The following is a 26,529-nucleotide window of genomic DNA, read 5'->3' on the forward strand; positions in this document are numbered from 1 at the left end:
TAGGGCCTCCATAATTTGATGAAACCATAGTCCATTTATAAAAAAAATTAGGGTGTGGGTTATCAACAGATTGATGGTTGGTAGTGTAGTGGTTTTATGTATGTATGGATGTTGGTGAGACCTGGGTTCGAATCCCTGGTTCACCATTTTTTTCCTTGTTTTTAAATTTTAACACAATCTTTCAAATAATTACACTTGGGCCCTTCAAGTTTAACTTTCAATCACATACATTTTTTTTTTGGGAAAAAGGCCACAAGATTTTACTGCGCCTTAGGCCACCAAAATAGTTGAGCCGACCCTGTCTATGGATAAAGAAATAATGGAGAAATAATTAAAAATGAGAGAGAGAGAGAGAGAGAGAGAGAGAGAGAGAAAGAGATGAGAAAATTAAGGGATTTTAATTAAACATACTTGGGTAATGTCAATCTTACCCTTTTAATGTAAAAAATGATCAAGGGCCAAGATTAGTTCACTCAGTTCACTCTCAAGAAATTGTTCACTTTTGATCCTAATCCTAAATATATATATATATATATATATATATATATATAGGAACAGGATTAGGAGAGAACGCCTCAAAGTGTGAGAACGGTGAGAACGATTCTCAGCCACAAAATCTTAGTGGTTTGTGGCTGAGATTGATGCGGTGGCATTTTTGTAAATAATAGGGGCCTTGGAACTACCAGGAGGGGTAAAATAGGAAGATCCAAACAAAGGTGCACATGCCATTTTCCCCCATCATATTTAAACGATAATAACTTTTTTATACGTGAGAACAGTGAGAACGATTTTGGTGGTGACATGTGGCATTGATGTTAAATTACACTAAGAGTTAATATTGTTAAAAAACCCACTCACATGAATTGGGTGTTCAAATAAAACGCCATAAGCTATTTTTTTGAGCTATAATTTACAACAACTCAAAAAAACCATTTTTTTTAGCCATATAGCTCCCAGTTAAAACGCCATAACAAAAAAAAAAACTATTTTTTTGAGCTATAATTTACAATAGCTCAAAAAAACCATTATATGAAAACGAAATTATGAAATTATGAAATTATATGCAAACGAAACATATCACATGTTGTGACATCTGTGCCTCTGCGACCATCATACAAATGCAAATCCAATGAAATCTTGTGTTTCATTCTAGGAATTTGTACAATACCATGTGACTTTTTCACACATCAGTCCTAGTTCAATTTCAAGCTTTAAATCGCTTTCTGGCAAGTTATACGCGAACTAATGCGTAAACGTAATCAGTTTAACGCGACAAATACTCCGGAATAGTGACATAGGCTTAACATACCTTAAATAACATTTACATAACTTAGAAATAAGTTTTGGGGGGTTTGGTGTGTCAAAAACAAGTTTATTCGATCGCAGTGACTAATTGCGACAAACTGCGAAACTATGCCGATTTGTATACCCTAGATATCCTTTACATAGCTTAGAAATAGGCTTTGCGGGGTTCGGTATGCGAAAATAAACTTATTTAATCAATAGGGACTAAAAGCGTCAAAAAATGCATCAGTTTGCATTTACGCGCATATCTTACGTTCTGAACATATCCAGACATCCAAAATTTTTTTTAATCATTAAAATATTTTATTTTAGTGATTGGAATGCAAAAATACCATTCGTCGCATAATTTGGATCGTTTTCGCGTCCGTTCGAGTTTTCGTCGTGATTAACCGAATAACGTGACCGTACGACCAAAGGAACCGACATTCGAGATGTTTTTGAGCATATTTCATATTCCCTATGCTTTAACTTCATTGTAGAGCCTTGAAATGGGGTTAACGGGGCTTAAACGTGTCGATGATCAAGTTTTAAGCATGCAGGGACCATTTCTGCCAAAATTTGAAAGTTTTGCCTGAGAAAAAATAATTACAATTTCATTCTCAAAGAAATTTTTCAATATTTACTGAAAATTATAAAAAGTTAAAAACAATATATTATGATATCTATATATATGGATAATAAAAGAAAAACAATATTGAAGTTAAAATTAAAACAAAATCTATAGATAAAGAAATGATAGAGAAATAATTAAAAATGAAAGAGAGAGAGAGAGAGAGAGAGAGAGAGAGAGAGAGAGAGAGAGAGAGAGAGAGAGAGAGAGAGAGAGAGAGAGAGAGAGAGAGAGAGAGAGAGAGTTAAGAAATGAGAAAATTAAGGGATTTTAATTAAATATACTTGGCTAATGTCAATTTTGCCCTTTTAATCTAAAAAATGATCAAGGGCCAAGATTAGTTCACTCAGTTCACTCTCAAGAATTTGTTCACTCTTGAACCTAATCCTATATACATATAGGGGAGGCTTCATGCGAGAACCACCTTTATTGCGAGAACAACGAAAACCAATGTGAATACAACAAAATAAACCCACTACACCATAAAAAACCTAAAAAAACCTAACCCCCCAAGCTAAATTCTAAAAACTAAACCCCCAAAAAACCATTTTTTTTATTAAAATCGCTACTTAGTATCCAATTTTTTTTAAATTATTTTTTATTAACGAAAAGTAGCGATTTTTATAAAAAAATATTATTTTTTTTGTGTGTTTTTTAGATTTTTAGGTATTTTTTGTTGTGTCAACACTGGTTCTCCCAATAAAGGGTGGTTCCTAACGGATCCTTTTCCTATATATATATATATATACTATAATTAATTATATTATCTTTTTATTTGAAGGTAAAAGAGTAAATTTAAAAAATAAGTGTCATAAATATAAATGTGTGTGTATGTATATAATGAGTGTAAATATGTATATATATTATAATTATAATTAGTTTTTTTATTTTTATTTAAAGGTAAAAGATAAAATAAAAAAAACAGAAAATAAATGTTAGATTACCAAAATTGTTCCTGAATTAACAATATATATTAACTTGGTTTGTGATTTGAATGGAAATGACAACAAAATCAAAACGTTAGATGTGCAGATATAAAAAAAAAGTTATTTTGCATGTAACAAGCAAACCAGGCCAAACATCATGGATGATCTTGGCATTTTACTCTCTCATACAAAATGCCTTATCATACATCACGTAGGAGACAATGGTAACCGTTGGATCAGGGGTATAATCACGCATGGGACCACATAATCACGCATGGGACCACATAATCACGTATGGGACCACATAATCACGCATGGGACTATAATCACGCACGTTCTATGATAATAACGCACGTTATATTTTTTGTCATGTATGTTAATGTAGGTTAAGCCTTGAAGTACATTATACTTTCTCTCTATATATATAGTAAATTAAAACATTTATAACTTGAAAATGATTTTATATTTTTTTTTTATCTTTGGGGATTGGATAACTGTGTACTGGTAGAGCACCCACATTGTCTGGGGTTGTGCACGTCTGGATCGAGCTGGCCTCAAGATGGAAGAAAGAGGTTAGTGAGAGAGAAGAGAGAGTGAGAGGTCTTCGGAAGTTCAAATGAGATTTCACACGAGTTGTGAGGGGAGATGGTTCGTTCAGCATAGTCCGACGATGTGGATGGTGAGGTGGGTTCTTCTGGAAGCGCGTGATGCTGAGGTGAGTTTGTCCGGCGTGTCCGGTTCTGTTGGTGCTCTTAGTAGTTGAAAACCAAGAGTTTTGAAGGATTTTATGCGAGACTGCATTTCTTATTCGTCCCGAGTTTGTCGTAAATCATCTCCAACACATCACTTTAATATCCTAAAAATGACGTGACATTACAAGTCTAAAGTCTTCAAATTATGAACTAACTCTAGGCTACTCAAAAGGATTTTCTGCCACACTTCCTTTTTGTATCATCTTCTTCACAAATTTATTTGAATTTTCTACTGTTGATCTTTTTCGGAAAGGGAACGTGTGTGTAGCACCCCAAAAATATCAAACTATATGATTACATGTATTTGTACGTTTACTTATACATATAAAATAATACCCTTGAATAAAACTATAAAGTATAATAACTAGGAACAATTAACCTAGTTAGTAATACACTATTTGGTCAATAGAACAAAGAATGGTGACTTTAATAAATGAAACTAAAGTTAAGGGACTAAAGTGGTCAACTAGAGATTTACTGTATTAAAAAGAAAAATTAAAACAAAAACACACACAGTATGTGTGTAGAGGATCGACCAGAGAGGGAGAAAGAGGGTGAAACCCTTCCTTAACCAAGAATCAACAATTGAAAGCTAATTTGGGGCTATAATTCGTGCATGAGTAGAGATTCTTTGTCATCCATACGTAACTAACCTAAGGCAACTCAATTGGAGCTTCAGAAGGTCAAACCGGGGCAGATACGCGCTTAAAAGGAAAGCTTTAAGGTACGTGGCTTTTATGCTTCGTAGGCTCTTGTTAATAGTTTATATTAATCTATATGTTGAACAATGAAGTAATACTCGTGAAATTCGGTTCATTCTTAAGTGATAGATTTCACATGAATGAAACGAGTGGATAAATAGCGAATATTGATATGTTTGATTAGTTCAATGTGATGGATTTCACCTGAACAATCAAACGAGTCAAGATAGTGAATATTGATATGTTTGGGTCAAAATAGTGATTATTGATATGTTTGATTAGTTCATAAGTGATGGATTTCACACGAACAATCATACGCGTCAAAATAGCGAATATTGATATGTTTGGTTTGTTCATAAGTAATGGATTTCACACGAACAACCAAACGAATCGAAAGCGTAAACCGAGTAACGGGAACAGAGGATATAAACGGTGAACCCAAGAAATGGGTCAAAATATGGAGGATGTGAGTTCCTCAAGATAAACATAAGTAAGGCTTTCGTTTGGTTAAAGTTAACCAAACGAGTCAAAATATTGCGGACACAAACCGGGTAACGGGAGCGTAAACGCAAGCTTAGTAAACTCAGAGAAGGGATATAAAAATTGTAAGGAAATAATCTTTCTCATAATATGCGGTTAATATAGTTAAATATGTAAGCGGTTCGAATAATTGCATGAACAATGTATGATCCGATAGCATAAGGTGTAAGAGTTATTAATCCGGGTTGAGGAATTTGAGTTTAAAATGTGGGTACTTGGTTTTCGATCAAGTAGAAACAAATTTGAGGTAAAACGGATAAGTAACCAAGTAGATACACAGTTTTTCGTATAAAAGGATAAAACAGGAAAAGAAGAAACGACAGTGCTGAGCCGTAACTTACGGCTGACTGCCGTAGGCTACGATAGAGTTAGAAGAAACAGCAGCACAAGGCCGTAACCTACTGTTGACTGCCGTAGGCTACGACAGAGTTAAACTGCCCAGTTGTTTCTGTTGTGTGCCGTAAGCTACGGTACACTTGCCGTCGACGGGTCTCCTCCTAAAATTTTTATTTTGTTGTTTTGGGTTACTTAGGTTATCAAAATACATTTTAAGCATTATCTAACTAACATTTAAGATGTTAAATTATATATAGGTGATTACTATGATGGAACTGATTGAAATCAAGCTAAATGAAGACGAAGACGTCTAAATGTCAAGTTTCCGCTTTTTGTTCTTTTTATTATCGTCATGATAAATGCGTGATACACTTATAAGTTTTGTGAAACTCAGATTTTTGTAATGACGTGCACTTGTATTATGTAGACAGTAGAAACTCGATAAATTAATACTCGATTATTTAATAAACTCTCTAAGATAAATATTTTTTGCCGGTCCCGACTCGGGGATAAGGTGCTAAATTAATAATTCGCTATAATTATAAGATAATACATTTTTGATAATTTCTTTAGACCCCATATAAATTATAAATTAATAATTCCTTATATATAGCATATTACATGAATGATTTATGAAGGTTTCTTGAAAAATGATTCAATTGTCTTTTGTTTTTTGTTGAAATCAATTTCCCCTTGAATCTCGTCTCTAATTTTCCTTAGCATGGTAAGAATTTCTGGTGTTGTTTTCTCATAGCTCAACAAGAAATTGTTCAATGTGATTGCCGCTTTAATAGCTTCGTTTCGCGAAGGGGGCTCCATTGTAGAAAATATTTTTAATGTCCATAAAGTGATACATTGAACACAAGAAACATAATAAGGTGGGAGATTGAAGGTTTTTTTTTCAAATTGGGCCGTTCATTTGATATACATGCATTGTATACAATAATTAAGTGGAAGCTTGAAAGGTGTTTGTAAACTAAGTATTCTACTATAAATTAATAAAATATTAATTAATATATAAATTAATAATTATTAATTTATCGATTAATTAATAACTCTTTTAGTTAATAAATTTTGGTGGTCCCAAGTGTATTATTTTATAGAGTTTCTACTGTATATGTGCAAATTTTTATGAAACTTTAATTATTTAAGACCGGGTCTTACAAGTTGGTAATCAGAGCTAAAAGTTAAAGATTAAATGTCTTCGGTTCGAGGCTTGATCAAGACATCCGGTAAGAATTAATTATGAAATGAATTTCAATCGAGAATACTAGAAAAGATAATAATTTAAAGTGTATGGGAGTGGTGTAGTAATACACTCGAACCCGGGAAGTACACTAAACATAAACGGTTAAAGCAAGTTATATACTTAGCCAAAATCCAAATAAAAAAGACACATCACGTGTAATATCAAGTGATGAGTATAAATTCCCATATAAAGACATGGAAATGATTAAACGAATTGTTTATCATATTATTTTCAACATTTCAGTTAAGAAATGTCGGGAGGGACCGACGATGATACAGTATCCCTCATGTCCATATATGTCAACATGGCCACATGTGATGTGATGTGATGGGATGAAGAAACCGAGCCACACATTCCAATTCATGAATCAACATTTTATGTGATGTATATTTATCACACGTTCTATTTACGTAAAAAAGTATAATATTCTGTTTCTTTGGTATTTTAATTAACAAAATATATGCATACATTTATAATTTTTATTAGGTTAGAACCCCGTGTATCACACGGATTGAATAAATGTAATTTTATATACTAAATAATAAAAAGTTATATTTTTATGAACCACGTATATCGTACGGGTTAAATAAATGTAATTTTATATATCAAATAAATAAAAGTTATATCTTTAAAAACCATGTGTATTACACATATTAAATAAATGTAATTTTGTATATTAAATACTAAAAACGTTGTGTCTTTAAAAAACCCGTGTATAGTCAGGTTGAAAAGTCTAAAAAATAATAAAAGAATTATATCCTCAAAAACCCTATGTATTACACGTGTTGAATAAATCTAATTTTACGTAGCAAATGATAAAAAGTTATATCTTTAAAACCTTCGTGTATTACACGGGTTATATAAATGTAACTTTGTATGGTAAATAATAAAAAAAGTTATATTTTTCAAAACCCCGCATTTTACACGAGTTGAATAAATATAATATTGTATACCAAATAATAAAAAAGTTATGTTTTTAATAAATTAAGATAATATTTAATATTAGTTTATTATATATATATATATATATATAGGGTAAGGATAGTGTAAAAAGGGCCTAAAGTGTGAGAAGTGTATTATAACACTATATATAATACTATATAATATCATATAAACACCGTATAACAATATGTAACACCATATAATACCATATAACACTATGTAACAATATATAACATTATATAACAAATATAACACTATACATCTATCATAGACATGCTGTCAGACAAAACTATAGTGTTATATTTGTTATATAATGTTATATAGTGTTACATAGTGTTATATGGTATTATATGGTGTTACATATTGTTATAAGGTGTTTATATGGTGTTATATAGTATTATATATAGTGTTATAATACACTTCTCACACTTTGAGCACTTTTTACAGGATCCTCTACTTATATATATATATATATATATATATATATATATATATATATTTAATATAAGATAAGTGTGAAAGAGAAGTATTTGTTTTAAAAATATATTAAATTAGTAATTTAGATTTGTGGATAATATTTTATTAAAGTATGATAAGATTTAATATTAATTTATTTTTTATTTAGTTAATATAAGATAAATATAGATTTGATGATACCGATTGAGGATCTTGTACATTAATCCAGAAGTGTGAGAAGTGTATTATAACACTATATAACACCGTATAACAATATGTAACACCATATAACACTATATAACAAATATAACACTATAGTTTGTCTGATAGCATGTCTATGATAGATGTATAGTGTTATATATTGTTATATAGTGTCATATAGTGTTACATAGTGTTATATGGTGTTATATGTTGTTATATGGTGTTACATATTGTTATACGTTGTTTATATGGTGTTATATAGTGTTATAATACACTTCTCACACTTCTGTACAAGATCCCTACCTTGATGATACCTTCAATGAATGATACGTGTCTAAAAGTTGGTTTATTTTATTATAGTTGATAGATTTTATTTTTATGTATACAAACAACCATACACAATTACACGTTCTATTTACGTAAAAAAGTATAATTTTTTGTATTTGCTTATATGCATATATTTATATTTTTTTTTAATCTATACAAACATCCATACACAGATTATTGACAATATATCCCTTGGATAGGATTAAACAACAATGATAGTACATGAGATTTAGTCACATTTGGACGACCATGCCCGTCTCCTTTACCGTACATAAACTGTGCCATCCTAACAATGTCCATTGCATAGTCTACAGTTTCCCGCAGAAGCTGGGATTTAGCATTCACGCGTTCTTTGTTAAGTTTTTTCCATGTTTTCAAAATTAAGTTTTTGATATGCCTTCTAGCTTCGTCTTCAGTTGCACCACTTTCATGCATGTAACATTGGATCGACTTTGAGATATCCCCTCTTTCCATTTCATCCTTAAACAAACAAAAAGATGAAGAGTTAAAGCTATTAATTTCTATACGAAGACCATAACATACCCGTAGGTATATATTAACAAAAAGGCGTACCGAGGATGTTGCTAGGTCATCAGCAAGTCGAACGATTAACGCTGTATGGTTAACTATATTCTTAGATTCTTCAAACCATTGTACAATCTCTTCGGTTGAAGTAACAGATGTTAAAATCTTCATATACATGAGTGTTAGAGGACTTCCTATTGTTACACAAGCATTATTCAAGTAGTCATTGAGTGTTGGTGTATGTCCACTATGGTACCACCTTGCTTCTCGAAGGTATGACTCGCATAAATCTGCCCACTATAATATTACCATTCATCGCAGAGTTAGAAAATAATCTCTATGGCTCTATTCTTAACAGCAACATAATCACATACCGCTTTCTTTAGGTACGGAAGGACATGGATTCTTGAGTTTATCAAAATGTCATACGCGACATTGTTTGTTGTGTTGTAGAGTCCAAGGAAGCATATTTTCATATACTCTGGGAGTTCATCGATCGCATTGATATCCCATCTAAGAAGTTAAAACCTTTTTAGTTCTCATGAAAACTGTTTGATGCTTCAAGGGAAGTAAGAGTCTTCTAACTAGCATTTACCTGATGATAACATCAGTAAATAGTTCCAGTTCACCCAAAGTACCATAAACATCATAGACATCATCAATAGTAGTAATCATGGCGTTGACCTTTGTTATCTCTCTCCTTCCAGTACTAAACCATGGTACGTAACTATAACCTACGGTCCACAGGAAACACTCCACCAACCGGTCACGAGCAAAGGTTAACTTCTTATCCCAACTTGTATTTTTCCACCACCTATCCATAAAACAATTTATAGATTACTAATTAGTTTGGGGTTGTAGATACGTGAAAGAGAAATGATACCTTGACGCGTGTTTTAGATCTTCAATATGAATAGCTTGAACCATATCAAAATCCAATTTTGCAAGCTCGATTAATGTTGGATTCATGTCATTTCTTTTCTCATATACATCAATGAACCATCTTGCTTCTACCCGCGGTACTCTCCAATGCAGTGGAACCTCTAAAGCATGACTTACTAATGGTGCTATACTTACATTAACACCGTCTAGTTTTTCTTCAAGATATTTTTTTGTCAAGTCTCTTGCTTCATCAAGTACGCTCTCATCCTCGAACGAATGATAAGACGCCTCGTATAAGTTCAAAATCGTGACTAAATCCTCGTACTGACACGGGTTAAGATTTTCAATCTTGTCCTTAAAGTTGCCAAATATGTCTAAAGATATAGAGTCAATTAGTTAAAATATTTACATAACGAGAGAGAGGTTCGTTACAAAAGAGTACATTATTGCGAGAATAAAAGAATAAACATAAATCGTTTAATTTTTTCTGTCAATAGTTCATATTTCAATTATTTACAAATGGCTATATTATGTAAAAAAAAACCATTAGACTATTTTTTTTATGTTTTTTTTAAGTGTTTGCCTATATGCGTAGGTAATTACATAAAGAAACGGATTTTGTATATTTCTTTATAATGTTGGAAAAGATGAATAAATATCTCATTTCAATTATTTCATTGTATTTATTATTTTTTTTATTTTAAAAACAAATAAGTTGTTTTGTTTCGCTTTTTTTTTGTATTCTTTGCAAAAAAACTAGAAAATAGTCTTTTATATAACCATTCCTATACAATGATTAGTAACTAAAATGATTTTGTGTATCCATTCCCTAAACAATGATTAGTAACTAAAATAATTTAGTAATACTTTGTATAACCTTGGGTGACCGGATAACCATGTTGTCTTAGCAGTCGAAAACCAAGAGATTGGTGGTTCAAGTTCATTCCACTCCACTTGTAGCGAATTTCGTAGTAAATCTTCTCCAAGACATCACTTATCTCCTCCTTAAAATGATACGCAATCCCAAGTCTCTGCAAATCATCAACTAATTCGAGGCCTCTTAACGGATTTTCCACCACACTATGTTTTCGTATCATCGTCTTCACTACTTCCTTTAGATTTTCTGCTCTAGCTGCGTAATCTTTTTCCTATGTAGATTAAATTCTTCAAAATATATTCATGAAAGATAGAAACAGGCCGAAATTGGTGATCTTACCGAGTGTTTAGTTGAGAGTGATTGAACATGATCATACGACCATAGCGATGACTCATAATTTGCTGTTCGTCGTGTAACGATGGGTTCACCAACATATGATTTGGTTTGTGATGAGTTTATCGGTTTGCAAATGTCAGGTCGTCTAGGTGGCACATGAAAATCTTTGCTAAGGAAAAGTGAGTATGGAAAGAAGCACAATGAAGCCATGATAGAAGACAAATGTTAGAAAGTAGCACTATATACAACATTATATGTAATATCATGGGATGGCATGGACATAATTTAGCCACATGTCCTATCTCATATTCTAAGAAATATTCACATTCAAAAAATTATAATATCTTGTTTGATCATAAAATAACAAAATACTGACCAAAGGACTCATACGGTCATAACAAAGAACTAGGAAGGTGTTACCTCCCTCAGTGGTGAGATTCTAATCCTCTTGTGAAAGTTATTCCTCTCATACAAACAACAAAAATTAAAAGAAATTTGCCGTTCAAAGTTATAAAACTTACTCTCCTCATAAAGTTACTATTCAATTGTAGCCGTTGAATGACATACAATTCCATAGATCAATAGGTGGATGTAATGTATATTTTTTTAGTTTCTTCTTGTTATATATTCACAAACATTATGTATACGCTTTTATTAATTGTATGTGATATATTTTACTTTTCTTTCGTTAGAGTATTAGCAAAACTACAAAATAACCCTTATGATTTAGCTTGAATTTAAAAAACTCTGTACTTTATAATTTATTTAACTATTAATATTATTAATTCAAACACATTTGAATAATAGTTGCTTTTGATTGGTTATTTATTTATCTACGTTTCGATGCAAGTTTCGTTTAGCGGAATTGCATGTCATAATGTACAAGTCATCAAAGCATAGACGCACAAGTCATTAAAGTTTTTTAGTTTTTTATTTTCCTTTTTATGTGGTTCTGTTAGTGTTTTGACTTAGTTATTTTTTTCTACGATAATATAATACATTTCACTCTGAATTTGTCGAGTTAACACGCCGCAACGCTTGTGCGTTGTTCAAGGGTTTTACGTCTATTTTGTGTTCAGTTAACGTCCCACCAACATAATTTAGTTTAACTTTAAATTTTGTAAATAGTTTTTACAAGGGCCATCTATTTCTTTAGCGATGAACACTGTCACACCCTCAAATTCCACTTGCAGAGTACTACCGCGAGGCGTGTGACTGACCAAGATCTAACCACCGATCATATTAAACATTCGAAGTAATAAAGTAGTTTTATCAAAATACGATAGGTGACTAATAAAGTTTACATCCAAAGTCTTAAGTTCAAGAACAAAGCTTAAGGTAAATAGCGGAAGCATAAGTTAAACAGTTCGATCGGAAGTTCAAAGTTTAAAATTTATGTAAAACCCAACACGGGTTAACGCGACCACTACACTTCCCAAGCTGCAAGCTCCTGTCATCACTATAAACTAATGGACCTTTACTAATAGAACCTTAATTTCTTTTTGTCCCCTTATCTTTTCGGTTTAGTAAAAGTCTATTGGTTTACAATATATGAAAAGGTGGGACCACCACTGGTTATTTTTGAGGTTGGGACCCTTGACGGCCAACTGCTAATAGTTAGGATTATTAAAATCCATTATTCCATAAAACAATTTATAGATTACGAATTAGTTTGGGCTTGTAGATACACGAAAGAGAAATGATACCTTGACGCGTGTTTTAGATCTTCAATATGAACACTGAAATTGGTGATCTTACCAAGTATTTAGTAGAGAGTGATTGAACATGATCATACGACCATATCGATGACTCATAATTTGCTGTTCGTCGTGTAACGATGGGTTCAACAACATATGATTTGGTTTGTGATGAGTTTATCGGCTTGCAAATCTCAGGTCGTCTAGGTGGCACACGAAAAATCTTCGCTATGGAGAAGTGAACATGGAAAGAAGCACAATGAAGCAACAGTGGAAGACAAATGTTAGAAAGTAGCACTATATACAACATCACATGTATCATCATGGGATCATGGGATGGCATGGACATAATTTAGCCACATGTCCTAACTCATATTCTACGAAATATTAGCGCACGTTCAAAAAATTTTAATATTTTGTTTGATCGTAAAATAACAAAATATTGACCAAAGTACTCGTACGGTCATAACAAAAACCTAGGAAGGTGTTACCTCCCTCAGTGGTGAGATTCTAATTCTCTTGTGAAGATTATTCCTGTCGTACACACAACAAAAATTAAAAGAAATTTGCCGTTCAAAGAAAAATTATAGAACTTACCCTCCTCACAAAATTGTAGCCGTTGAATGACATGCAATTCCATAGATCAATAGGTGGATGTCATGTATATTTTTTTGTTTCTTTGTTATATATTCACAAACATTATGTATAAGCTTTTATTGCGTATGACATATTTTACTTTTCTTTTCTTAGAGTATTAGCAAAACTATAAAATAACCTTTATGATTTAGTTTGAATTTAAATAAACTATGTACTTTATAATTTATTCAACTATTAAAATTATTAAAATCTACGTTTCGATTTAAGTTTCGTTTAACGGAATTGCATGTCATAATGTACAAGTCATCAAAGCATAGACGCACAAGTTATTAAATTTTTTTAGTTTTTTATTTCCTTTTTTTGTGGTTCTATTACTGTTTTGACTTAGTTATTTTTTTCTATGATAATATATTACGTTTCGGTCTGAATTTGTCGATCAATAGGCGTCTGAATAAACTGTGACACCTTACTGACCGCATAAGCAATCTCTGGTCGTGTTAGCACAAGATACTGTAATGCACCAACAGTACTCTGATACATAGTTGGGCCAGACAAAGGATCACCAGTATGTCGAGAAAGCTGTCTACCAGAAGAGACAGGAGTAGATAAGGGTCGACAATCAGCAAGAACAGCGCGCTGTAGCAAATCAAGTAAGTAGTGCTGTTGAGATAAGTGTAAAACATCCTCAGAAAATGTGGCCTGAATACCCAGAAAATATGACAACTGCCCCAAATCCTTGAGCGTAAACTGAGAATGTAAGCGCCCAATCAAGCCAGTAACAAAATCAAAAGAGCTCCCGGTAATAATGATGTCATCAACGTAGACCAAGACATAACAGAGTATCAAATTCAGACTGAAAACAAAGAGAGATACATCTGAAAGACACTAGGTAAAACCACCAGCAAGCAGAGTAGTGGATAGCTTGGAAAACCAAGCTCTAGTAGCCTTCTTTAGGCCATAAAGAGCCTTCTACAGACGACAAACATAATGTGGTCTAGATGAGTCAACAAAGCCTGGGGGCTGGGTCATATACACAGTCTCAGAAAGATCCCCATGCAAGAACGCATTGTTGACATCAACCTGATGAATATACCACCCTCGAGAGAAAGCGACTGAAAGAACTAGACGAATAGTAGTCGGTTTGACCACAGGACTAAAAGTATGAGTGTAGTCAATACCTTTAATATGATTAAAGCCCTTGGCAACAAGCCGGGCTTTATAACGACTCACAGTTCCATCAGGATTATGTTTAATCCCTTAAACCCACTTACAACCAACAACGTTGGCGTTAGTGGGAGCCTGAACCAGATGCCATGTCTGGTTTGGCATGAAGCGCATCAATCTCAGCACGCATCGCATCCCACCAAACAGAATACTATTGAGCCTGTCGAAATGCGAAAGGCTCAGTGGTGGGAACAGTAGAGACATGAAGAAGAACATGATCAGGAAAATGACGTGGCTGTCATATATGATCACGAGATTGTGTAACCATCGGGTGAGTTGAAATAGGAGGAAGAGGAGAAGAAGGAGGAGGAAGAGGAGGAGGAAAAAAGTAGGTGAAGAAATATCAGGAGAGGAAATAACAGGAGAAGACAAGGAAGGAATAATAGGAGTAGATAAAGAAGAAACATAAGTCGGAAGCGAATGGGACGAATGAAGAAAGGAATGGAATTTGAAGAAGCTGTTAGAGTAGTAGAACTCCCTGGAATGTCAAGAATCGACTCATGGAATCGAACATGTCGAGAAGTATACGTACGGGACATATGAGGATCATAACAGAGATAACCGAGATGAGATGGAGCATATCCAACAAAGATACAAGGAGTAGACTTGGGTAAAAGTTTATCCGCTCGAATATCACCTAGAAACGGATAGCACAAACACCCAAAGGTACGAAAAAAGAGAGTAATCAGGACGAGATCCAAATAGAATATCGTAATGAGATGAGTAATGAAGAACCGGTGATGGTAACCGGTTAATAAGGAAGGCAGCAGTAGCATATGCATCACACCAAAATTTCTTTGGTAACTGAGCATGAAATAATAAAGCTCGAGCTATGTCAGAAAGATGGCAGTTTTTCCGCTCAGCAACCCCATTCTGTTGGGTAGTATATGGACATGAAATACGATAATTAATGCTGGAATATGAACGAAAACGAGCCATAGAACCATGAATGAGCTCAGGAGCACCATCGCGCTGAAGATGTTTGATGGTACATGAGAATAGGTTCTCAACTAGCGGTTTGAAATGTTAAAAGCAATCAACCGATTGAGAACGACAAGTCAACGGATACATCCATGTAAATTGACTAAACTCATCAATGAATGTAATGAAATATCGTTATCCATCTCTAGACATAGCAGGCGAGGGACCCCAAGTGTCACAATGTATAATATGTAGAGGTAACGTAGAATGGGATACAACAGATGTAAAAGGCAATCTAGTTGATTTTGAAACACTACAAGCATTACAATGTGTGTGTTGGGTTTTGTTTGTCAAATGTAAAAACGAACATCTAGACAAAACATCATCAGACGGATGACCCAACCGGGAATGCCAAGTCTCATGAGAAACAGAAGTTAAAGCAGCAAGTGAATATAGTTGGTGTGGACTACCACGCGTGTGATGGAGGAGCTGTCATCCAGAGTCTGAATAGACAGGCCAAGATGAGAGAAAACAACAGCTATCGGATGATCAATCACTAACTGTGTGATTGTTAAAAGGTTCTTGGCTAAGCCAGGAAACACAAGTACATGTATGAGTGTAAGACTACAATCAGATAAGTGAAGTAAAGTGGTGCCAATATGAGAGATAGAAAGAGACATACCATTGCCAACAACAACCTTCTTATAGCCAGAATACGGAACCGTGTCAAAAACTAGAGAAAAATCGGCAGTCATGTGAGCAGTGGTGCCAGAGTCGGGAACCCACGAATCATACGCTCACAAACATCAGATAGGTCAGCTACTAGTCCAAAATGTGGTGATGACCGATGACTAGCCCATGTGGGAAAATATTGAGGCCCAAATATGGATAATGTTGTGATGTGAGGCCCAAATTCTAATATGAAGGAATTAAACTCTTCTGATTCAATACACTGTGTACCAATACGCTGACCATCACATGTATCACAATGATCCTCCAGTAGCGACGATTCAGAATCAGCATCTTGATTGAAAACCTCTAGGGATGGCGTGTGAAAGACCTCAGGCGACGGCGCGTGTGATGCTAAACCAGAACCGCCGCTGGTTAATGAAACCCTAGATCCAATTTGTTCAAAATCAAAATTCAATCCTAATTGATTTTGTTGATAAATGAAATCTTCAATTCTTTTCCAGAGATCTGATGTTGATTGTGCTTCTTGTGCAAGATGAAGCAGAGAGAAAGACAGATTTGCCATTATAAACACAGAAACAGGGTCATCAGATCTTTTCCATATTTCCCATGCTTCAAAATCAACTGGTGGTGGAGTTATTTCTTGATTAAGAAACTGTAGAAGACCGGTAGTATTAAGAACTGTAAGAATTTGATGTCGCCAGTTCAAAAAATTATCTTTATTAAGCTTGATTGTCATGAAAGTCATGATATTCAGTGTTTCATCACTTGTAAATGATGTTTCTGCCATGATTAGTAAGTAAACAATCTTCAGTTAAACAGGTAAACAAAAGTCTATTGTTGAAAATTTATGTACAGAGATGATGAAGAACATCAGTGCAGATAATATGAAATGTTTTAGAGTTAAGAACAGATCTGAAAAGATTGAGAAACAAAGCGTGAAAGAAGAAGAACAAGAACAAGAACAGAGAAAACTTGCCGAAGAAGAATGATTTTGGCCGGAAAGTTGGTCGGAGATGTAACAGAATCGGTTGTGATGCTCTGATACCATATAGAATCAGGTATGAGCTCTCACAATGATAAATCTTTCATATCACACCAACTAATACAATGCATAGCCTTCTCTATAAATAGACAATAAGAGAAGTTGAATAACTAACTATAACAATTGTCAATAACCAACTAAATAAACTAACTAACAACTAACTGCATATACAGACTAATATGGCGAGTTAACACGCCGTAACGCTTGTGCGTGGTTCAAGGGTTTTACGTCTATTTTGTGTTTAGTTTAATGTCCTGCCAACATAATTTAGTCTAACTTTAAATTTTTGTAAATAGTTTTTACAAGGGCCACCTATTTCTTTAGCGATGAACACACTCTCCTAAATTCTACTCCTAACATCCACCTATTGTTCACATTGTGAAACTTAAACTCGTACCACTTTGATGGAGATAAATACTTGATGCCACCAGGCCAAGATATCATTGGTATTGAGTCATTTTAAATATGGTCTTGTATTCACAAAGGTTTATACGTATTTTCCATCACCAAAAACATGATCCCAAACCTCTTTGTAAACAAACTCGAGCCCTGACTACTTCTAGTTGATACATTCTATCATATATATTTTTTTCTATACTTGTGTGTTGTAGACAAGAGCCCTGACTAGTTGAGTTACATATTTATGACTGTGGATTGTCCCCATCACTGGTTCGACCCAATGAAATTAGAGAGGAAGGGCCAGTAAATCCAGTGGCGTCTCTGAGAATTCACGTACCCTGTTCGAGCTCTAAAAATAGGCCCGTATGTTTTAACGATAAACAATATAATTACGAAAATGACAAAAAATGTAGTATTTGATAAACAATGCAATTACGATAATGACAAAATCATAGTATTCTAATGAGTTACATACCATAATAAGTAATAAGTTAATAGCTAACCAATGATTCGTGCGACCCTCCTTGCGTTCTTCATAGCAAATTGTTGGATCAAATCTTCACAATTTATATTATCTAAGATTTCGTTCTCGATAGCTATCATCTTCAACCCACTAAGTCTATCTTGAGACATTGTAGATCGTAAGTAAGATTTTAACAACTTCAACTTTGAAAAGCTTCTTTCTGCAGATGCCATAGTGACTGGAATAGTTAACAATATTCTATATGCAATGCATGCTTCTGGGAAATAATCATCTTCTTTCATATGCTCCAAAACATCTATAAGGTTGCTAAATTTATTGGTTAGTGATGCACAAAATAAATTAAGATCCATATATAGTGCCTCGGCATCAATATCTATCTGAGCTCCCTTCAAACTTGAGTGCATCTTCAAGACGATAACAAGACGACTTAAGATCTTCATCTTTAATATTCCTCAACTTTTGTGGAAACAAAAAACCAAATAACCCCTCATACCATTTGAATTGGTCAAATTGTTTCTCTAAAGAAGCTATAGCTTGATCAACAATATATAAGAAATAATTTACTCTGAAATTCTCTTCAACTGTAAATGCAACTTCTTCGCTACTTGAACTCTCATCTTTTCTTTTTTTTTTCCTTCTAGTTATACGTTTTTGTATAAATATCGGATCAATAACCATTTCACTTGCAATCTCTCTAGCTTTATCAATCGCTTTTGAAAAGCCTTTTTCTCTATACTCCTTAAAGTACTTAATCAAATTGTTTATTTCTTGAATAGCAATTTCAAGATGAATATCCTTTGCTTGTAATTTTTTGCTCACAAGATTCACCTGATTTAACACTTCATACCATATGACAGTTGATACCAAAAAATCAAAGACACTAAGTTCTCTTTCTGCTAAAGATGTTGCTTCATCTGCAATTGCAGCATCGTTATGCATTTCTCCAACTTGAAGCAAAGCCTCTTGTAAATCGGCAAGTTGCAATTTGATAGCCTTAACACTCTCAAAACGACTTTCCCAAAGAGTTTGAGACAAAGGCTTAATACTCCAACCTTTCACATTGTCTTTCAAAATTTACCAACGATTAATAGAATTTCCCAAAATAGTATAAATATGTTGGATGTGTCCAAAAAAGCTCTTTCCTTTAACACAACTATTTGCCATATCACATAATATAAGGTTAAGTGAATGGCTCCCACAAGGAGTGTAAAATGCTCTAGGATTTTGTTTTAAAAATCTAGTTTGGACTCCTTGGCGTGACCCTTTCATGTTTGCCCCATTGTCATACCCTTGGCCACGCATGTCACCAATTTCAAGACCAAGAGATTTTAACTCCGCACAAGTAACATCAAATAGCCCTTTCCCAGTGGTATCATTAGCATTCAAAAACCCCAAAAAAGACTCCTCAACAATAACAGAATTAGATGATATATTTACATACCTCACTATGATAGTCATCTGTTATTGGTGACTTGAATCGGGTGTACAATCTAGCATGGTGCCAGTCATTGAAACCTTCACCTTCCAATCTACCTTTAGGAGCCCAGTTCTAAACACTTTACAACAACAACAAAACATCTTATCTAGCTCTTTTGAATATGCTAGCCATTCTCTGTCACACTTCTCCAAATTTGATAATGTTCTTGTATAAATAGTTGCCGAAAATCGTCCATTATATTGATTAAGTGGACCAAACTCTATACTAGTATCTCTTTTAGGACCTTTCGCGACCAATACCTTAAGCTCATCCGCATTAAGTCCTTCCCACCTTCCTGGATCAAATATATCCACACGTTCCTGTTGCTTTTCAACATTTTCTTGTTGCTTATCAACGTCTTCTACTTCCACACGTTCTTCCTCGTCTTCTACTTCCACACGTTCTTGCTCTTGTTCTACTTCTAAGTATACTTCAACGTCTTCTTGTTGATTTTCAACATTAACTGTAGGTGGATTAGGCACCAAAAAATTTTGCCTAGCATCGGCTTGAGACTTCACCAATTCTTCCGCTCGTTTCCTTTTTTGACGTTTTTGCCACCCGGAAGCTTGTTTAGGAGCCATCATGCCTAAAAATACGACAACACTTAATCAATACGACAATATACAATGCGGGTTTTGATGTTCAACAAAATAATATTTGATGTTCAACATCAACAATTAAACGAAACAACTTATAGACCTGACTTAATGAGTTATAAATATTAATATGATGATTATGGGGTTTGATGTTCAAAATCAAACTTTCAAACTTTCAACATATCAAAGTTCGATAAGATTATCAGTATCAGATTATCAGAAATTCAGAATCAAAGCTTCAATATATCAAAAAGTTCGATCAGAAATAAGAGACAATATACGATACGGGTTCTGATGTTCAAAATCAAACTTTCAAAGTTTCAAATTATCAGAAATTCAGAATCAAAGTTTCAATATATCAAAGTTCGATCAGAAATTCAAAGTTTCAATCGGAAATTCACCTGATGTTCGGAAATTCAAAGCAATCCACTAATCCAGCAATCCGAAATTCAAAGTCTCCAGAATCGTCTTCAACGTGTTTCACTGAATCGCCACTTCGCTAGTCTCCAGAATCGCTGTTCGTCCGTTCAGTTTCCTGCTTGGCTACGTATTTTTTTTTAAATCATATTAGCATTGGATTGGGCCCAATAAACCTATTGTTAAGTTGGGTAAATTATAAAGAATTCAAATGTATTTGATAATGGGCTCTGTATTGGATTTGTTATGTGTGTACAATTTTTTTTAAATAATATATATATATATATATATATATATCGATTTCTTTTAAAATTCTCGTGCCCCTAGGGTTGTAAACGAACCGAACGAACACGAACAAGGCCTTGTCCGTGTTCGTTCATTAAGGAAATAAATGTGTTTACGAACGGTTCATGAACACTTACCGAACGAGATTTTATGTTCGTGTTCGTTCAATAAGGAAATGAGCGTGTTCACGAACACAAACGAACATAAATAAATTTCGCGAATGCGACGAAGGATTAAGATAGATGGCCCAGAGAGTAGCACTCGAACTATCTCTTATTGTGGAACGGATGTCGATCGTATTCGCCAATGTAAATAATGAGAAATGAAAGGAAAATGATACATAAACAAGGTGAAAGTGGGCTTCCTAGTTTAATTGTTAGGGTAATAAAATAAATAAAAGTTTAATAATATAAAAGAGTACAAAGTTCTTTAATTAAAACACAAACATACAAACATAAACGAACGCAAATCAACGAATGTTCATGAACATGTTCACGAACACCTTATCAGACGTTCACGAACACAATCGAACGAACGAGACCTCTGTTCATGTTCGTTCATTTAACTAATCGAACGAAATTTCTTGTTCATGTTCGTTCTTTTATTAAACGAACGAACGTAAACGAACTTCCCGCCGAACGGTTCACGAACTGTTCGCTGAACGTTCGGTTCGTTTACAGCCCTACGTGCCCCTTGAAAAAACAGGCTTTGTGTGGAAGTACTCCCCACACACCATAATAGCCGCCCCTGAGTAAATCCAATACTTTTTTTTAACCTTTTATCCAACTAAAGGAGATCAACCTAATTATGTTAATACATTTAATATAATCATATGCTTATATCAGTAATGGAAAAAAATAAAAAAAAATATATATGCGATAGCCAAATAAAAAAATGTATATGCAATAGCCATAGAAGTGATACCTTTTTCAAATAGAGATTTCGTATCTATTAAAAAAATTGATCATTGACTCATATAATTTACAAAGTGTACTACAAAAAAGTCTTTTGTTTATTTGATCGAAATTCTATCCAACGGTGTTTGTGTGTCGACAGGTCATAGTTATAAATTGCTTGTTATATAGAAAGCCATGTGACAAAATTGGTGATGATGGAGACAATTGTGAGAAAATAAGCAAACCAACTACACACAGACGTGTCATTTGAGCAACCAATAAAAAAAAAAAAAAAAAAAAAAACATTATCATTCGATCTCATAAATGAAGATCACTATTGACATTCAAGTTTCTTAATCAAAACCAAATCGCAATTATTAAGAGAAATTATATAAAATTATGGGAAAAAATAAAACGCCAAAAGAATAACTAAAAGGTTTCGTCAAGCATAACGATTATAAGGCCATATGTCATACCTCCGGCTCCTATCACCGTCGACCTCTTTGATCAGGTTTCCACGGCATACCTTCCTGATATCCTACTCCATCCACATCAGGTTTCCGTGGCAGCATTCATCCTCTCGCAGGTATTACACGTGGTGTAACCTATTGAGGCAACGTCTTGGTAGTGGGTCCAATGGGCAATGCCTAGCTGGGTCACGGCAGTTTGCATGGACTGATGAAAAGTTTTATGAAAATGAACTTCAAAAGTGACAGGAAATCAGTAGCGAAGGTGCTACTGCTCGGTAGAAACTAAGTTACTAAAGTTCGAGAGCAATTCAGTCATAAGATGGTCATCGGTAGCAACTTGGTTATAGAAGGTCAGTAGCAAACTGTGCCTAAGTAGTAACTTGGAACTACAATAGCATCTTGTACTTCGGCATCGACTTTCGATGGTGGTACTCATGTACCTACGACGTTATACTCAAAGGTTGTAATGTGTGACTTAATTGTTATGATGAATCGACCCCACATTTATAGAATTTATCTAGTCTTTATTTAGATCATCAGAATTTATCTAGTCTTTATTTAGGGTGTACGGTGTGGTGATCGGCAAAGAGTGGCAAACTAGTTTACCACTCGGTAAACACCGCCGCCAACACTAGTTTGCCACTCAAAGTTTACCAAATCGGTGATGGTTTGACGATTCGGTGAGGGGAGGAAGGAGAGAGAGAGAGGGTATTGTGGGTGGGGTCCATTCCTATCTCAACCAATCACACCTTTTTCCTTTTTAAAAAAAAAATAGTTTACCACTTCACCAAGTGTTTAAACCATTGCCAACACTTTTCACCAAAGTTTAAACATTTTTGACTGATTGACATGGCGCGCCCTGATTGGTCGGTTTTTTGATTTACCACTCCAAAGTGTTTAACCACTCCCTACACCCTTAGACATCGAAATTTGATACTTATTTTTTCACAAAAAAAAAACCTCTCGTTCTTTGAATAAAGTACTCTTTCTATCTTTAATGATTAAGTGAATACACGCGTCCGAAAATCAACCAATCTCAAATGCATAAATAAACAAAAGCAAACGTAAAACACAAAATAATGCTGACATAATCCAAATAACCAAAGGTACACCCAAACTAAAGCAAGTAAAAAAAATAAATCCATAACTACTACCAAAAATTCACACGTTCCATTTAATTTATAACCACCCATTTAGCTAAACATGTTTATGGGTTTGACCCAAATATATGAATTTCATGTTAGGCTTGTGACATGTAGAAAATTAAAACTTCTAAATCTTGCTGACTAATTTATATTTTTTTTTTGAACCGCCGACAGAAATTATTTTATTCATTGTAGCAAGATGTTACTCACCATACATACAAACATTCATCACCTATACATTATTAGGTTACATGAATTTTAGCCAACAAAATTGAACCGACTCCAATCTTCCCATGTTAGTGTCGCCACCTTTGACCGATTCTTTACCCACAGATACACCATTGATTTTATCTCGTCTAGAATGTTCGTAGTATTTGGAATTGCTTGTCCGAATACAACCTCATTTCTCATCTTCCAAATGCTCCAAAAAGCTACCAAAATAACGACGTATAGTCCTTTTTTCTTCTTGCTCGATCCCGGACTAAGTTCATGCAAAGTAAGCAAGTCCTTAATGTCGAGCGCAATAATCGGAGGTACCGTGCACCAACCCGCAATATTCTGCCATATCATTTGTGCGAAATGACATGATACAAAAATATGTTCGCTAGTCTCTACATATTCACCACATAGCACACAACTGATTCTGTACCGGTATATTTCGAGTTGATAATGAACACTTGGTCCGCAAACGTTCCATCTCTGCCCTCCATGCCACGATTGCAACCTTCTTCGGGACCCAATTATTCCACTCAAATGCTCTAGCGGGGCAGACTCGATTAACCGAACCAAGTTTTTTTAATACTTGCAACATTAAAATTACCAGATACCTCATACTTCCAGCTCCAATTATCTCTACCCGGAGTCATGACTAACCCTCCAATCGTGCCCATAAGTTGTTGCAGTTGATTGTTTTCATTATCGCCAAGGACCGAACGAGCCCAGGCCAAATCAGAACTCCAATCTGGATTCGCCTACACCCATTCGATCAGCCACCATACAGTCTTTATTTTTTTCAGCTTTGAATAAATCTGGAAATTTTATGTAGAAGGGTTCCGAATCTGCCCAGCCATCTAACCAGAAGGAGATGTTTCTACCATTTGCCAAAACCGCTGATGTAGCATTCTTCAGGTCAATATCGGCGTTTAAAAAATATTCCGAATACTAAAATGTTCTTCCATGGACCGGCTATTGAAACTTTTACTGGAATATCATTCCATACCCTTGAATTGTGATGAATTGCCCAAACTACCCCGTCTTTATAAGAAAAAAGGTTCTTTGAGATTATATCCAAGAATTTCTATATATTTTTTTTTTGTTAAAGTAGTTAAAATAAATACTTCTTGTGAACGATTAATGTTAAAATAGTTAAAATATAATCACCTTTGGCAATTTTATATAGCACAAAAATATTTTTAACACTCATGAAACACGTTTCATGGTTTAAATAATAATAATAAACACATATACATAATGATAGAAAATCCTTGCTGTAACGCGTTTCATGGTTTAAATAATAATAATAAACACAGATACATAATGATAGAAAATCCTTGCAATTTTAAAGGCACAATTTTTAGAGACACGTGTACTTTTAGATAATGTCTAAAAGGAATCACACATGATTCACAATGAATACTATTATAATATTATTTAATTAAAAATTTGGACTTTCTAAGTAAATTTATCATTCAAACGAAACGAACAACGTTGTTGCGTTGTTTATTGTTTTTTAGTTATTTTGTTATTAAAATTAGATTGGAGAAAATATTGTTGTTTTATGATAATCTCTAAAAGGAATCACACATGATCCACAATGAATACTTTTATAATATTATTTAATTAAAAATTTGGACTTTCTAAGTAAATTTATCATTCAAACGAAACGAACAACGTTGTTGCGTTGTTTATTGTTTTTTAGTTATTTTGTTATTATTATTTTTTAGTTATTTTGTTATTATTACTATTCAAACAAAACGAACAGTGTTGTTGCGTTGTTTGTTGTTTTTTTAGTTATTTTTTTTATTAAAATTAGATTGGAGAAAATATTATTGTTTTATTATAAATTTAATTAAGACATGCTGTTTTACATAGTTTCGTTCTTACTTAAACCAAGTTATAAGTAACAACGTACTAGTCATTCAAGCCCAAACGCATATGTTATTAAATCTACTTTACATGTAATTTTTTTTAAATAAAATGACGATGCTTACTCTTTTTGTTAAATCTGTCGATTACAATAAAATAAAATCTACGCAAACTTCATTTATCTTGTACATGCATAGTTTTATTTATTGTGTTGCAACTTAAGTTTTATTTGTATTTCAGATTTATAGATAAACACTTATACTTGTATGTTTATATAGCAGTGACATAACAGATTTTGTCATTCACTAGGATGAATAGGGCTAATGTTGTTTGAACAACATCGATAATGGTACCAGTATTCGTTGTTATACCTTTCTCGACATTCCATTATAAATTATTTAAAACACAGAATTCTATTTGCAATAGAGTATCGTTTTAGAATCGCTATTGTCGGAATCTTATCGGCATTTATTATTACATTTATTATTATAGCTTTGTGTGGATGTAAAACATATGTTATCGTTCGAGTATATGAAGCAGTGAGGCAGCTTTTGTGTAAGGAAACTATTATAAATAATTTTTTTCTTTGATTGTAAACAATACTGAGCATTGTTAGTATAACGAAATATGTTCAAAATAATATATTATTTTTGGTAACCATGTCATCGTCTCCACCGCAATGTGCGGCGAAGATCACTAGTTACTTATAGTCGGTTCCTTCCGTTCCCACTTTTTATAAGTTCGCAACAAACCTCAACACAGACACATATATCGAGATAAAACATTGGGTGCAAGTTGTATTATTTTTTTATTTATTTATATATAGTTATCGTGATAAATATAGGGTTCAACTTGTGCTTTTTTTTATGTTGTTTATATATATTAACTAGTTAATACCCCGCCCGTTTTGCGGGGCGATGACCGAATAATGAGCGAGTGTTACTGTGTTAGGCAGCTCATTGACACGAAAAACAATTAAATCGAGTCAACCAATTAAAACAAAACACTTTTATAGTTTTGATTAAAAAAACTAAAATAATGGCAATATTGTAACTTTTAACTGAAGGAAAATTGTATTTTTTTATTGGGGTAAAATCGTAATTTCCAAAAGCTAAAGTGATGGTAGTACTGTAAAT

At 33.7% G+C, this 26,529-nt stretch overlaps 2 protein-coding genes across 2 annotated transcripts; both read right to left on the reverse strand.

Annotated features, from left to right (window-relative positions):
- Positions 1 to 8,432: 8,432 nt before the first annotated feature.
- LOC110898271 (R-linalool synthase QH1, chloroplastic) lies at positions 8,433 to 12,931 on the reverse strand. The gene is made up of 7 exons (XM_022145033.2): positions 10,969 to 12,931; positions 10,630 to 10,900; positions 9,754 to 10,126; positions 9,466 to 9,684; positions 9,245 to 9,383; positions 8,919 to 9,167; positions 8,433 to 8,825 (listed from the first exon to the last, which is right to left on the reverse strand). The coding sequence occupies exons 1-7, from the start codon at positions 11,173 to 11,175 to the stop codon at positions 8,520 to 8,522; spliced, it is 1,764 nt and encodes a 587-aa protein (XP_022000725.1). The 5' UTR covers positions 11,176 to 12,931; the 3' UTR covers positions 8,433 to 8,519.
- Positions 12,932 to 19,483: 6,552 nt separating this feature from the next.
- On the reverse strand, positions 19,484 to 20,080 carry LOC118485785 (zinc finger MYM-type protein 5-like). The gene has a single exon (XM_035982235.1). It carries the CDS (start codon positions 20,078 to 20,080, stop codon positions 19,484 to 19,486), a length of 597 nt encoding a protein of 198 aa, XP_035838128.1.
- Positions 20,081 to 26,529: the final 6,449 nt, after the last annotated feature.

The sequence above is a fragment of the Helianthus annuus genome, chromosome 13 (assembly GCF_002127325.2).
Source record: "Helianthus annuus cultivar XRQ/B chromosome 13, HanXRQr2.0-SUNRISE, whole genome shotgun sequence".
Classification (NCBI taxonomy): Eukaryota; Viridiplantae; Streptophyta; class Magnoliopsida; order Asterales; family Asteraceae; genus Helianthus; species Helianthus annuus.

Bases quoted from the DNA above. Each gene is read 5' to 3' on its own strand.
- LOC118485785 (XM_035982235.1), bottom strand. From the start codon at position 20,080: ATGGCTCCTAAACAAGCTTCCGGGTGGCAAAAACGTCAAAAAAGGAAA.
- LOC110898271 (XM_022145033.2), bottom strand. From the start codon at position 11,175: ATGGCTTCATTGTGCTTCTTTCCATACTCACTTTTCCTTAGCAAAGAT. The intron at 9,685-9,753 runs GTATCATTTCTC...TTTTATGGATAG, and splicing joins GATCTAAAACACGCGTCAAG to GTGGTGGAAAAATACAAGTT. The intron at 8,826-8,918 runs GTACGCCTTTTT...TGTTTGTTTAAG, and splicing joins ATGACCTAGCAACATCCTCG to GATGAAATGGAAAGAGGGGA.